The sequence below is a fragment of the Anser anser genome (assembly GCF_964211835.1).
Source record: "Anser anser genome assembly, chromosome: 10".
Taxonomy (NCBI): Eukaryota; Metazoa; Chordata; class Aves; order Anseriformes; family Anatidae; genus Anser; species Anser anser.
Genome location: NC_139730.1, coordinates 3,858,640 through 3,871,933, shown reverse-complemented (window position 1 = coordinate 3,871,933; position 13,294 = coordinate 3,858,640). Strand labels below are relative to the sequence as shown.

The 13,294-nt window shown below is 44.3% G+C and overlaps 1 protein-coding gene across 6 annotated transcripts in view; it reads right to left on the bottom strand.

Moving 5' to 3' along the window:
- ADAMTS17 (ADAM metallopeptidase with thrombospondin type 1 motif 17) overlaps nt 1-13,294 on the bottom strand; it is a 185,558-nt gene that overhangs the window by 64,811 nt on the left and 107,453 nt on the right. For all 6 annotated transcript variants that reach the window (XM_083850395.1, XM_083850394.1, XM_083850398.1 and 3 more), the window contains 4 exons: nt 12,028-12,129; nt 10,214-10,359; nt 6,296-6,462; nt 5,887-6,014 (listed from right to left, as the gene is read on the bottom strand). In XM_083850395.1, the coding sequence (XP_083706521.1) occupies nt 5,887-6,014; nt 6,296-6,462; nt 10,214-10,359; nt 12,028-12,129 (543 nt within the window). The remainder of the gene's footprint in view (nt 1-5,886; nt 6,015-6,295; nt 6,463-10,213; nt 10,360-12,027; nt 12,130-13,294) is intronic.

Below are 13,294 nucleotides of genomic sequence, written 5' to 3'. Positions count from 1 at the left end.
GTCTGTCCGGATGCGCACGGGAGGGTGAGCCCAGATCTCAAATCAAGCAGTTCATCTCTAAGTTACTTCTCTTTCTGTTCCACAACAAACTTTGTTTTATGGGTTGGAGTCCACATCAAAGTCAGTTCAGCAAACACCCTCCTGTCATTTCCCGAGCCTTCAGATTTTATCTAAATTGGAGCAGTGCTGCTGGAACAGGAGTTGTGTGCTGCCTATTTTGTATTAGTGCTACCTTATTCACATTAGGCACGCAATTACACCTGCCCTCTGAGTTTATGTTTAAATCCCTTAGAAGTTCATGGGAATGCTATACGCAATTATTCTTGATAACCAGTTTTCCATGCAGAGAGCTTGAAGCTTTTTGTGTTGAAACCCCCATGCTTTGGCAGCAGAGCAGGCTACATTAGGAAGCATGAAAATAATAGAAAGTACTTTCCTACCCAGAGACTTTTCCCATCCCAGGAACTCCTTATGTTTTTTTTTGGCCACTTTCTGTAACTGCCCCTTTCTGATCCTTCTAAACCAGGTTCATCTGAAATGACACCCGAGGTCTGATTCCACCCTGCCTCTGCCCTGCTTTGTGCAAATACCACCCGGCTGCAGGTACCAGAGGATTTTACGTTCTTCGAAACAGGCACCTATCATGTCACTTCTGGATGAGAAAATAATATATATTTATCAGTGTATGATATATGTAGCCTCCTTCTGGTCAATTCTTGGCTGCTAAAGCCACAAGAACAAACTAAAGCCTCCAAGGTAGGTAACAATGAATTGGCTATTATATGGTCTTTGTGGGTTAACACAGAAGGAAAATAGTCGGAAACAGCATGACTTTTTTCATGTCCCACTGTGAAGTACAGGAAAAAAAAACAGTAAGATACCAACAAAATCTTGTGCTTTGTTGCTATGTCCTGCTCGCCAAAAGCCCCCAAACCTCTTTTTAGGCTCAAATTACACTCGTACAGACACAAGAATTGAGAAAAACAAAACAAAACAAACAAAAAACACTATTATACAGTAGGTTTCTGTAGCTCTAATAACCCTTCTGGACTTTGTGAGCAATACCAAATAATTTATCAAAGTACAGCACAGAGCCAAGTCGCTGTATGGAGACAAGCTACCCAGTCTGGAATATCTTGTACCACAGTTTGTAATGCAGGAATATGAACGGAAAATCATCAAGTGAGGAGGCAAAGGCAGAACTGTATACATCATAGGCAGAAAGTGGGTACTGCATACATTAGAGAAGTGTTTGCCAACAGTAGGTCCAGAAGACAACTGCACTTCATCCTCTGCCACTTGTGGCCCTCTCCTGACACTGTGTCACCCCAAACTGTAAAAACTATTTTTGAAAATGTGGCCATTTTTATGTTCACATTCACCTTTCATACTATACGACAATTGCTTTTGGAAGAAAGTAGCTCTACAATATTTTTGCTGTGCCAGGACAACCTAATGTGTGTCTTGTCATCATTGAATCATCATTGAAGGTGCTACAGATTCACCAGCAAGTTAAAATAGCTATAACATGACAAAACATACTTGGAGAAAACTCTAGATAAAGCCAAAACATCTCTACCTCTTAAACTGCTAAGTCACAGCAAAGACTGCCCTTGATCTCTAACCACGTTCCGCTGTACACAAGGTCTCTCTTTTCAAAGAGACCTTAGGTTACACCCTGAAGCACAATATGTAGTCCCCACTGGAAAGTTCTTCTGCTATCATGAGTCTCTGACTAATTCTCCTTTGAAAAAAGCCAGAACAAAGTAATGCTGCATCACCACAGTCAGCTGAGCAGCTTGTCTTCTCCCCACACCACGGCTGTGTGACATCTGACACCTTTTTTTAGCTCTGCTTCTGCCAGCAGTTTGCTTCTAACATGAGCAGCATGAACAGAACGGAGAACTGGAAGAGGTTAGCAAGCACACTGCTTCCATGAACGCTGACTCATGAAATGCGCACTGAGTAGTCTTGAGGGAAAAGAAAAACTTCAGGAAATCCTCTCTGAAAGCCACCTGGAGAGGAACAGGAGAGGATAAATGCAGTCTGAGGGAGAGTTTGCACTGCATTACCCCATCCTCATCAAGACTGTAATGTCCATGCTAAAGAAAGCAAACCATGAAAGCAGGCAAGAGGGACCGGGCTGCAAGCCCGCCTGTGCACTCACTCTCCTCTCCTCAGCCTCATCAGACTGCTGCTGTTCTCCAGCCTGTTACACATTTTCTGTCTCTGGAAAACTCCGGGAAAAAAAAAACAAATTCTCCTCGCTAGAAAACAATGTGCATTTCAAGAAAATATGAAAAATGGGTACGCATACTGAACAGGGCATCTCGTTTACTCAGAAGATGGTCAGGATAAGCGCGTTTGTTACTTCTCTACCACGTTTCTTCTAAACGCACAAAACTTTGTAACACTGTCCTCAATTTTTCAGCCTATCTCATGAAGCTCTTACATAGTTTTTATTTTGTCCTAATTCTGGCAAACTTCTAACACTACCAAGAATGAAATGCTCATCCTCAAAACCAACTCTAATAAACAAGGACAAGATAAAACTGAATAAAGTATGATTTATCTCAAAGGCAAGAAGTAAGATTATAAAAACAGAGGTGACTTAGGAACTCCTGCACTAAATACAGGGCTGACTTTGCTTTCTTCTGGTGCTTCCTTGTGTGACCACAGCATTAACCAAATTTACACCATCCAGCTGCCTTCAGGTATAAGTGGTAAACACAGGGACACTGCTGCTTATAATGATTTTACTTCAAATAGTGCGGCTGACACCAAAAAGCTTCATTCACATTGTTTAGAATGGATCTCAGCTCATGGCTTTAAAATGAAACGGTAAAAAGTTCACACCATGCAATGAAAGAGAGACTCTCCTCCTTTAGTGCCCAACTGCAGTTAGGGTATGTCGAGGCTGCGAAGAATTTGTTCCTGCTTCCCTTGTCAAAACCCTCCTCTCCTTGCAAGAACAGTTTGTCTTCGCCTTGTTCACCTACATTCATTTTTCCAACAACAACGCATGAGTTTCATTTAGGAGCATACGCTGCTGAAGGGAAAAGAGCTATTACATTTCCTGGACTAGATGTTCGCAGGCAATGGATACTGCTAATACATCTGTCACACTGGCAGTGTGTCATTCCCGCCTTTGAGAGCCTTTAACTGAAAGGATTACACAAGAAAATAAATAACAGTAATACCACCCTCTGATTTCAGCACTTATTCTCTCCTCCAGCCCCCCTGCAATGCTTGTTGCAAGGCTTTGTCTACACTGGGTAAAGAAACAAGAAGAAGAGTAATTAAATAAGTATTTCAATTAAATTCATTTAACACACAGCTAGTTTGACAAGCATCTATGGCAAACGGGGTGCACAGTCACACACAGGGATTCTCAGCACTAGATCGCATACGAGGCAGAAGAGCATTATAAATGGCTTCGCAAGGCTTTCAAATCTGCTCGGCTTGAATTGATCATTTTGCCTTTTCTCCCAGCCAGATGCAAATGGACTGAATGTTCTGCAGCTGTCATCACCTCTCTGCACAGTTAAAGGCAGTTGCCCCCAAGTTAGAGCACAATTTGCTTTTCATGATGTACCTCCAAAGCTCTGGGCTCATAAAGGTTTTCATTTGGAGGGGAGCTGGCTACTGCTGCTCACTGGAAGACGAAAATGTGCATTGCCATGATGTCTGATTTACCATTTGTGGCTGATCTGAATGTTTGGAGCGGTAAAGCTGGCCAGCCCAGCGTAATGGTCAATGGCACACAGCTGGAGGTGCACAGCTGGCCTTACTATAAAAGGTTATTAATGGGTTTTTCAGTTTTTTTTTAGATACAGCTGAAAACAGGGAAAAAATTAAGTAACTCGGGATGCACCATGAACCTGGCTCCGTGCAAGGCACGTTTTATTAAAGAGCATATAAAGAATCAGACCCGTGCTGGCTCCCCTGCAACTCGCTGTTCAGATTCTTCATCTGAATAAATCAGAAGGGCTGAATTAAACATGCCTCTTCAGCAGCTATTTGGCAGGAAGCAGCGGGAAGTCTCTTGCAGCAGTGCAAAATTCAATCCAGATAAAGCTTTTACACTTATCCTGTCACGTTACAATTAGTAAAACTGCATTATGTCCCCAAAGCCTCTCTTATACCCGTGTTAATACAGTGATCATCCATCTTCCTGCTGGGAAGGCTCAAAGCAAAAAAAAAACCAACCTGCTAGTTCTTACTCACTGCTCACGGAAATCAGAAATAATGCCACATTTGGTGTACCTTGTGCCCCCAGGGCAACCCAGCGTATCTCCAGTGGAGTTAGTGGAAGTAAAGGGCAATGCTAGAAAGCTGTTGTGTTGGGTCAACGGGCTGGTTAATGGTGTAAAGGCAAACTCCTAGCGTGGGATAAAAATCTAGACTAGGATAATACTTGGGAGGAAGAACTGGCATGAAGAATCCAGCACTGGCAAGGCCGCACTAGCCGCGTGAACTGCCTTTCACATCTCTGCTGTGTGTGCAGCAAACTCTGAACACATGCTACATGATTAGGAGAGAGAAAAAACTGCCCTGCCATAGGGTGCGCAACAAGTGACTTAAATCCAGCTGCTACTCACTGGTAGAAGCATCCAGTCTGAATGAATTCTTGTCATTTTTGAGCTTTAAATAAACATCATCATCTCTCCCATCCCTCCCCCAAACCCTGCACCTCCCGTTAGTATGGGTCTACACAATTCCACTACATTTTCAAGGAATCTAAAAGCAGCTCTAAGAGACGGCCTTCCTAATCGTTCACCATGCTGCAGCATGAACTGCCTCTCTGCCCTGCAAACCATGAAGAGCTGTATTACAAAGATTGCCCACACCTGATCTTGGTTCCATACGTAAACTGTCTAAAGACTACTAACCATCACTGCAATAGTTATAGGTCATCACTCCTTCACTCCAGGAAAAGGAAAGAAAATCCAAAGAGTTTTGGACAGAGTCCTCTTCATTTCCACTCCCAACTTGTCTGACCAGAGACAGAAGGAAATGAGCATCCTCCGGGTTTGGCAAGGGACAAACGGCTCCTGAAGGAGAGCAGAAGGAAGCCTATCCTATGCCCTTTCTCATTTTCTCTCCCTGCGACCTGAGCACAAGACAATGCAGACAAGAGGCAAAAGAAAACTGTCTTTGAGTTGCACTCCGGGTTGCTGGATCTCTTCCTCTAAACCTGTACTGCCTGCTGCTTGGAGCTTTATAACCTGTTTTGTAGGAAGAAGGGAACCTTTTTCATACTGCAGGAAAACAGGCCTTTCAAACAGTTTTGGTGGGCCCCAAGGTGAGAAACTCACCGTGGCATTATCTAGTAATGTAGTTCAAAATCATATGGATGTAGGATGCACAGGGGAAGATACCGGTTTATGCAGCTCAAAGAGCCAAGAAGTAAGTGGTATCAAAAAGCTTCCTCGGTATTTCTAGATAGGCCCCAGATAGAGCTGAAAACCCTTAGAGCAGGCTAATAACAATTCATATTTCAGTTTGCAGCATCAACATTTTTTCAGTGGTTCTTCTAGCAGCCAAAACGGAGCGGGTAAGCAAGCCAGATTTCCATTCCCATCTGCTTCCCTCACAGAAGTCCCTTCCCACCCACGCCATTTGGTGACTACACACAAGGAAATGTGATCACTGGACGTTCCCAGCTGTTCAGCAACCATTTCCTACCTTGGGCGTTTATCATAATTCTCAGACCAAGACACGGGGCTGTGGAGCACTTGCAATGGATCCTATAAAACACGGTCACCCTCTCACCTCAGAGACGGCTGCCCAGCCACCCATACCAATGCCTCACCTTCTAGGACATACATAGCTACCCCGGGTCAGACATAACACTAGGAGTAAAACAAGAGAAAGTTACTCCACCTGGCACTTGCCATGTACACAGAGGTCAGTCTCGTAAGGCCCACATGGAGTACCATCAAGGACTCTGTCTGCCACGAGCACAGGAGAATCCTTCCCCAGTGGAGAACAGAAGAGCTCACATGGCTTATCTGGAGAAAGAAATACAAAGCAACTGACTTTAGGAGCAGCACAAACGAGTTTTTGAGACAAAGGTGATCAAGCAATGTAATTCTGTTAAGAAGAAGGCTAGAGGAGCAGCATGGAAGCAATAAGAACACGTTATTGTAATCCATCTTTCAGATGCAGCTAATGGAAACATTCTGCAGTGTTCTCACAGACAACTGGGGGTCTTGTGGATGAAATTACGACAAGTGAAAAAGCTGCAGAGAAAAAACAGCGAGGAATTACAGAGGAAGCTGAAAAAATTTACCATCAACGATGACAGCTGTCAGGAGGCTTTTCTTCTTGTTGGTGTATCTGTCGTGGGCCTGGCACTGCTGGTCTCTGAAGCTCGGCACACCTTTGGGGCAGGGCAAGTTCTCACACACGGTGTGCTCCACGCTGGCTCCACGGCAGTTCTTCCCGCCGGGCCCCGGGCTATCGCAGAAAAGACAAACCAAGGTCAGCAGGAACAGCGTAGCTACTCACAGGCACACCTTCACTGAAGTTTTCCTGTCCAAGGCAATACTGAAATAGCAGGAAGGATCCTTCCTCTCAGACATTCGTTGCTGGAGGGCAAATCTTGCTCTCATTGACTCTGACAGAAAATTATTCAAACTCCACGCTGGATCTATAATTGGCTTATTAGAGCAGATGCTCTGCAGCGTTTCAGAAGCATGTTCTTTTGTAGTGTCCCATACACAGATCAATAAATAGGTGGCTGACTGCACATCGTACACTTCTGCTAAGAGGTAATCCATCCACTAACCAGCCTTCTTGAAAGATACAGACTATTTAACTGTATTCCGGTCACAAAAAAAGGGATGTGGCTGATTTTACACTGCTGACCTAAATTTCAACTTCAACAGCGGTCCATTCCTGTCCTAACCTGTTTTCTGATGGAGCAGGCAAATGGCTGAGAAAAAGCAGAGAGAATGGGTGTAAGTGTATGTCTGTTTGTATTCACCAGCAGTTTCAGAACAGGACTTTGAGTAAGGCATTCCCAAACTGTGAGCACTGCCATGATATGAGGTCTGATTCCTAACATTCCCTGTGACTCAGACCAGGTTTCTTAAGTGCTGGTGACTTGTGACAGTCAGGCTTTGGAAGGTGCACTGAGCATGACACGTAAAGTCTAAGTACTCATTATATTTGTACAATGAGACAGTTCAGAAGATAATTTGTGGTTCCAACGCAAATGCCGAAGTAAAGTATTTATATTCTTAATGGGGAACCTAGAAGCACCACGGTTACGTTCCTGTGCCCAGGATCACACCAAACGCACAAGGCAGAGGCAGGCAACATGGAGTATTTCACCTTTTTCTTCCCACCATTTGCTTCGCTCCCTGCCTCAAACACCCATAACAATGGAGACACAGCAAACGTCTCTTCAGCACGTTTTCTAAAGTTCTGTTTTCAGCACCTTGAAACCAAAATAACACAGATGTAGCTATAAGCTGTTCCGCAAGTAGGGTGTCCAGAAACAAGTCTGTGCAGCAGATAATCACCACCCACGAAAACCATGCCATTTCACATATTGGTTTTTAACAATGCAGGAGAGGCCACTGATTCTGCAACAGCATTAAGCATCCTCAAAATCTACATATTCTCATTTATGAATCCCCAAAGAAGGAAAACTCAAACTCTTAACAAATGCCTCTATTTTGTTTCTTCACAAACAAAACTAAAGCTAAACCAGAAAAACCCTACATGATGCCGTAACACCACAGAAAGTCACCAGAGGAACAGCCTGTACAAATGCCTGTTTGCACTGCTAACACCTCTCCTCTGCCCCAGAGGCATGCAAGGCAGCAGATGCGCTGAGACTGATGCCGAAATCTTGGAGGATTCTGTCAGTTGCCTTAGTCTGGGCAAGCACTCGGTCCAGATGACGAGAAGCATGACACAGGCTTCTTCCTGCCTGAACCCCGCGCTCACATAGAGACATCAGACGTGTGAGCTTCAGTTTCAGCACCATCTCTTTAGTTATGGCAAAAGACATGAACAACAAAAAAAAGGCAGAGTGTACAGAGCGTAAATGAGCCTGTGCATGTTTGTGTGTACATGCACGGGAAAAAACACAAACGCAAGATAATCAGAATACCCAAAAAGTAACAGAGTGCTCTCTGGAGAGCACAGCATCAACCTGATGACCACGAAGACACAGCAGAACTACTACTCACTGTGTTTTCATCAGCAGTTGTTTGGATTTGAATCTTCAGGTGTCATTAACTCATGAAGGACTTTCTATGAGTTTGGCAATGCAGACTGGAAGCCAGCAGCTCTTATTATTGGTAATGGTCATTAGTAAAAATAAAGGCCTCAAGCTCTGTGTAGTATGGGCTGGTGGCACTGCCTAGGATTTCCCACAAACAGTGTAATTCAAAACCATCCTGATACGCCCCTGAAACAGAGACTGAGAGGTTTCCTGGTAGGCACCTTCACAGCCATCTTCTACCATTCCACCCTATTTCTGCCAAGAGAATCCACCCGCTAATGGGACTGAAGAAATCAAAGTCCCTTTATACCACCCTGAGGCTTTTACATGACAAGAGACGATGGGGGAAGGGGTGAGGATCTCGTTCTCGTGTTCTGTGTAAACCACCATTTTTTCCTTCAATCCCACTGCATGACAATAGCCCAAAGGCTAGACCAGAACACAAGGCAGTAGAGCTTGGAAGTCTGCACATGCAAACTGGCTGATGACACACTGCCTTACAACCATTTGGAGGCAAGGCATGCAAGTACTCATAGAAATTACAGAGAGGAAAAACCAAATTAAACAGTGAAGCAACTGGTTTAAAAATACTGATAGTCCCACAGGCTCAAAAGTCAGCTGGCAGGAGTACAGATTCCAGAAAAGAAAAAAATCCCAAGACCAAATACACATAAACGAAAAGATAAATCCCTTAGCCAATACTTTTGGACAGTGAATAAACCAGCTGCAGAAGAAGTGGGCTGACGCCAGAAATATGAAGCAAAAGAAGATCACGTGTGTATCCCCAGCCAAGAATGTATATGAGCAAGAGAATTTTAAAATCAGTGTGCAATCTTGGAGGGAGCATTTCCTGTAATTTAAGGAACGATGATGAATGGATTTAGGTTCGGTCAGTGCTGTGGTTAAAGAGACTTTTTGTAGCTGACAGCAAAGAAAGCAGCTCAGCCCCTTGTTCAGGAAAACGAGTTGGCAAAAATCAAGCTTGGACACTGCAGACACGCAGTTGCAGTTCAGCCTTAAGGAGAGGAATAAACAAAAGTATCCCTTTTACGTGAATATATCTCAGCAGCAGCCAGTGGGTGCCTACCCATCACCTGGGCATGTCTTCAAAGTGACTGTGGTGCTAGCCAGAATCTCAGCCCTATGTAAAAGAAGGTTCCTGTGCTTTATCTGTGAATAAAACCTTAAAATATAAATAAATTTGGAGATGCACAACTTGGCGGGCTGCTCTCAAGACTGTGAGCACTCTCGTTCATCTCAGAAGCTATAATGCACTCAGAGGTGGCCATTTAAATGGCCACAGAGGTAACCTGTTCAGGCCTCTCAGAAGACGACTTCCAGGCATGCCACAACCGACCAGACGGATGAAGGATGGCACATGGGAGATAACATCACTTACATTTCTTCTTGAATCTGAAGAAAGCCAAGCCCAAGCAGGAGCCAAGCAGGGTCCACTCTGTGTAGAGAACACTTTTCATATGCAGCACATGCCGATGTACAGAATATCTCAGGGTGCCTTACCAACACAACCATAGGACACTGCCCACTGTCAACCACTCTACTGTTTCCCAAGCCCACAGGGACAGCCGAAGCCAGCATTGCCTGCAAAACTGATCTCTAAGACGTATTGGCTCAGTTTGCTCTGCAGATCCAGATTGCCCCTTCTCATCCACTGCAGTGCAGAAGAGAAAACACAGCATCATTCCTCTGCCAACCCACAGGTCTTTAATTCAGTTGTATCTATATCTGAATCATCGCAAAGGGCCACTTCCAATGGTAACCCTTCAAGCCACTTCCACAGCACATGCTTTGCTCCGAAGTCACTCCTGGATTCTGACCTGGTCCTTGCTGGTGAACGCCAGGTCTCGTGTCCCCCAGGCAGCTCTGCTACCCATTTCTTCACTGAACTCTTGCAGCAAGGTTTACTAAATGCTACATGCAAAAGGAAATGAGCATTATGTCAAGACTTACGGGGGATTGTCGCACTTCCGCTGTCTGAATCGCACTCCTGTGCCACACGTCCGGCTGCACATGCTCCACTGACTCCACATGCTCCAGTCTCCATCGACGTGCTCAGGGATGGGAGTTTTACTGACACACTCCCCAGCTCGGCACCACTGAAATGCAATTGCGTTAGCACAGGCTGAAAGGAAGCCCTGATCTTGCAAACAATCCTGTACTGGTGGACTTAAAAGGATGTCTCAAAGATTACAAAAGCCCATGTTAAAGTTTCTGGAAATTCAAGGCTTCTGTGAGATGGAGGAGGAGAAACACAGAAATTAAGTGTCACCCTCAATCAAACCCTGAAGGGAATTCTGTCATTAAAAAATAAATCACAGAAATGAGCCCCTTCATTTGTAATGCGGGTAATTATCTAAATGCTAAGACTTCAAGCTACACTCTTCACAGAAACTGAGTTCAAGAACTTATACCCCAAAGCAATGTCTTCATCAGCAGCATTCCCGGTATCTACAAAATCATTGAGGTATTTTGACCCTAGCTTGGCTAAGGCCCCAAAAAAACTTTGATTCTAATAGGTTGCACTGGCTCCTGACCAAGCAGCAAACTCAGCCCATTCTCTTGCTCTGTCCAGGATATGATACAGTAAGCAACTGCAAAGCATTCTGACGAACAAATCACTGGACTCCTGTGGTTAGAAAAACATATATGCAAAAACATTTTGTCTCAATTTCCTTGTCATGCTTTCCAGAACATAGCTTTTCTTCTCATTGTTTATCTTCTATTTGCAAGCAAAGAAAAGGTCTCTGATCTTTGATTTTAGCAACAAGCTTTTAAGGTTTTCTCTTTCTTACCTCCCCAACAATGCAGCACACAATAAATACCAGAATCCCAAACTACTAAGTAGGGAGGCTGGTGGTTACCAAGCCAGTCAAGTTCCTTTGTAGCTTTAGGAATTATCAGCCACAGTGGGAGAAGGAACCATGCACATTTACGAACCACGTACCACCTAGCACAGCCCATTGCAGAGGTTAAACAGGATCACTTAAGCCAACTTCTGTTAGCGCAGCTGGGAGGTAGCAGCTGAGCCTCAGTAACTCACACCCTTACAGCACTGAAGTTGGCTAATGGAATGATGAAGTTCACTGGAGGGAGATCCACTAACCTGAGAGCTTACTTTGTGGTTTCTGTAGCCATTTTCTCCATTGACCGGGACTCTGGAAAGTCCGTATATGCCTTAGTCATCTAAGCATATACACACAGTACAGCAAATAACACTTCAAAATAACTGAACATCACCCAATTTGAACTCAACATATTTTGAGCTCCTTTTAGAAACTGTGAAGTTTTCAAGTAGCCTCTTGTTCTTTCCCCATTTGCCTCCACTCCCCAAATGCCAACCTAAATGCTCTCCATACTTCCTGTCTCAAATACAGCTAAGAACACTACTACCTTAGCTTGTACTGAAAAAACACCTCACCCTTGAAACATCACCTGCAGACCTGCCAGGAGCGGGCTACCACCTCGTGTGGCTCACAGGGTGCTCAGGCTGTGCAGTTAGCAGGGTGAGGCATGGGGTTTTCCTGGAGTGTTTGTGTAGGGCCTAGACCACAAAAGCTTCCCTGTTGAGGTTTCCAGAGGCTACTGGAACACACCTAACATACAATCAGAAAGATCTAACCCAATCCAGCTGTTAATTGAGCAGTTTCTGTAACAGAATTGGTATAAAATAATGGGTTCATGGTAAATAGTGAACATCTTGGAAACAATATTCCAGGGACAATGCTGGAAAAAACAAACTCACTGCTGCTGAGAGTTTTGATTACCTTGTCTGCGCCACATTCAGTGCCATCCAGAGGGGGATCCAACTTTGTTTTACAGGATGTATCTCCTTCCACCAGGCACCAGAGCCCAGCACACATCAAATGCTGTAATCACAAAGCAATGAGGTACAATTATTACTTCTGGATGTCAGTTATCATTATGGGATACACTGCAAAGCTCGGGCAGTCTCTCTCATGTGAATCCAGAGGCCTCTAGTTGGTTTGGGAGCAATTATTTTTAAGGGTAAATTGTCATGAAGTGTTGGGGCTGGGAACATAAAAGAGGTTGATGGATGCCATTGTCAGAAACAGAAACCACCCTAAATGAGAAGTACATTATTTAAAGAGATTTCTTTTTCACTAGAATAAATCTGGCCCATTAAAAAGGAAGCTGGGAGGACATGATGAGAGCTTTGGAGCCATGCCACATGTTTGGGTGTCTGAGCTCCTTAATTACTTGTATTTTTTTTTAGAGGTATTCAAGCAACTAAGCATGGTAAAGCCCAGTCAGCCCCGTTTGTCCTGGTGGTTGCTATAATCAGCTAGCACTGACCCTTGGGAGAAGAAGATCTGAAGGAGGAAGGAGAAAGAAGAAAGGATTTCGTGGTGTGCCATGCAGCAGAGGAGCTTGGTGATAAGCTATAAGCAGACAGGCAGGGAGAAAGTCAGGAAGGGTTTGGTGGTGAGAAGTAGCTGCTAGAGTCCATTGTGCTAGAGAAGGTGAAAAGTCAGATGCGAGGGCAAGAGCAGCACGAGGTACCGCATGTCTTGCTACCAGACTTGAAACATGTTCTGCCTGCCATTACTCAACACTGCTGCTCTGCTCAGGCAGTGTGTGTTAGAGGGATATTAATGCTGACCACATTTGCGTGATCTGTCAGGTCAATAACGTTTTCAGAATTCGAGAAAAAGAACCAGGAGAAAGGGCCTTTACGTTGTTAACATTTTCCACAGCACCCACCGTGCTTAACATTCCATGGGAGTGGATGATTTCAATACAGTGCTACAGATCTGAGCACCAAAAACAGAAAAAGACGAGTTACATTTCTTTCCACTATTGTTCACGTTTCAATGTAATGGTAAAAAGATGAGAAGCCTGACTCCAGTGCCAGCTGGTCTTGTCAAGATTTATTGCACCTCATTAAACAGTTGAGTCAACAGGCCTCAACCTTACGGCTCTTTCACAATGTAATGTTTGAGACTGTGGGTGCATGTGTGCTTCGTGTACACGCGTGTTGGTATGTCTGCATAAAAGCGATCTGTACGGCAG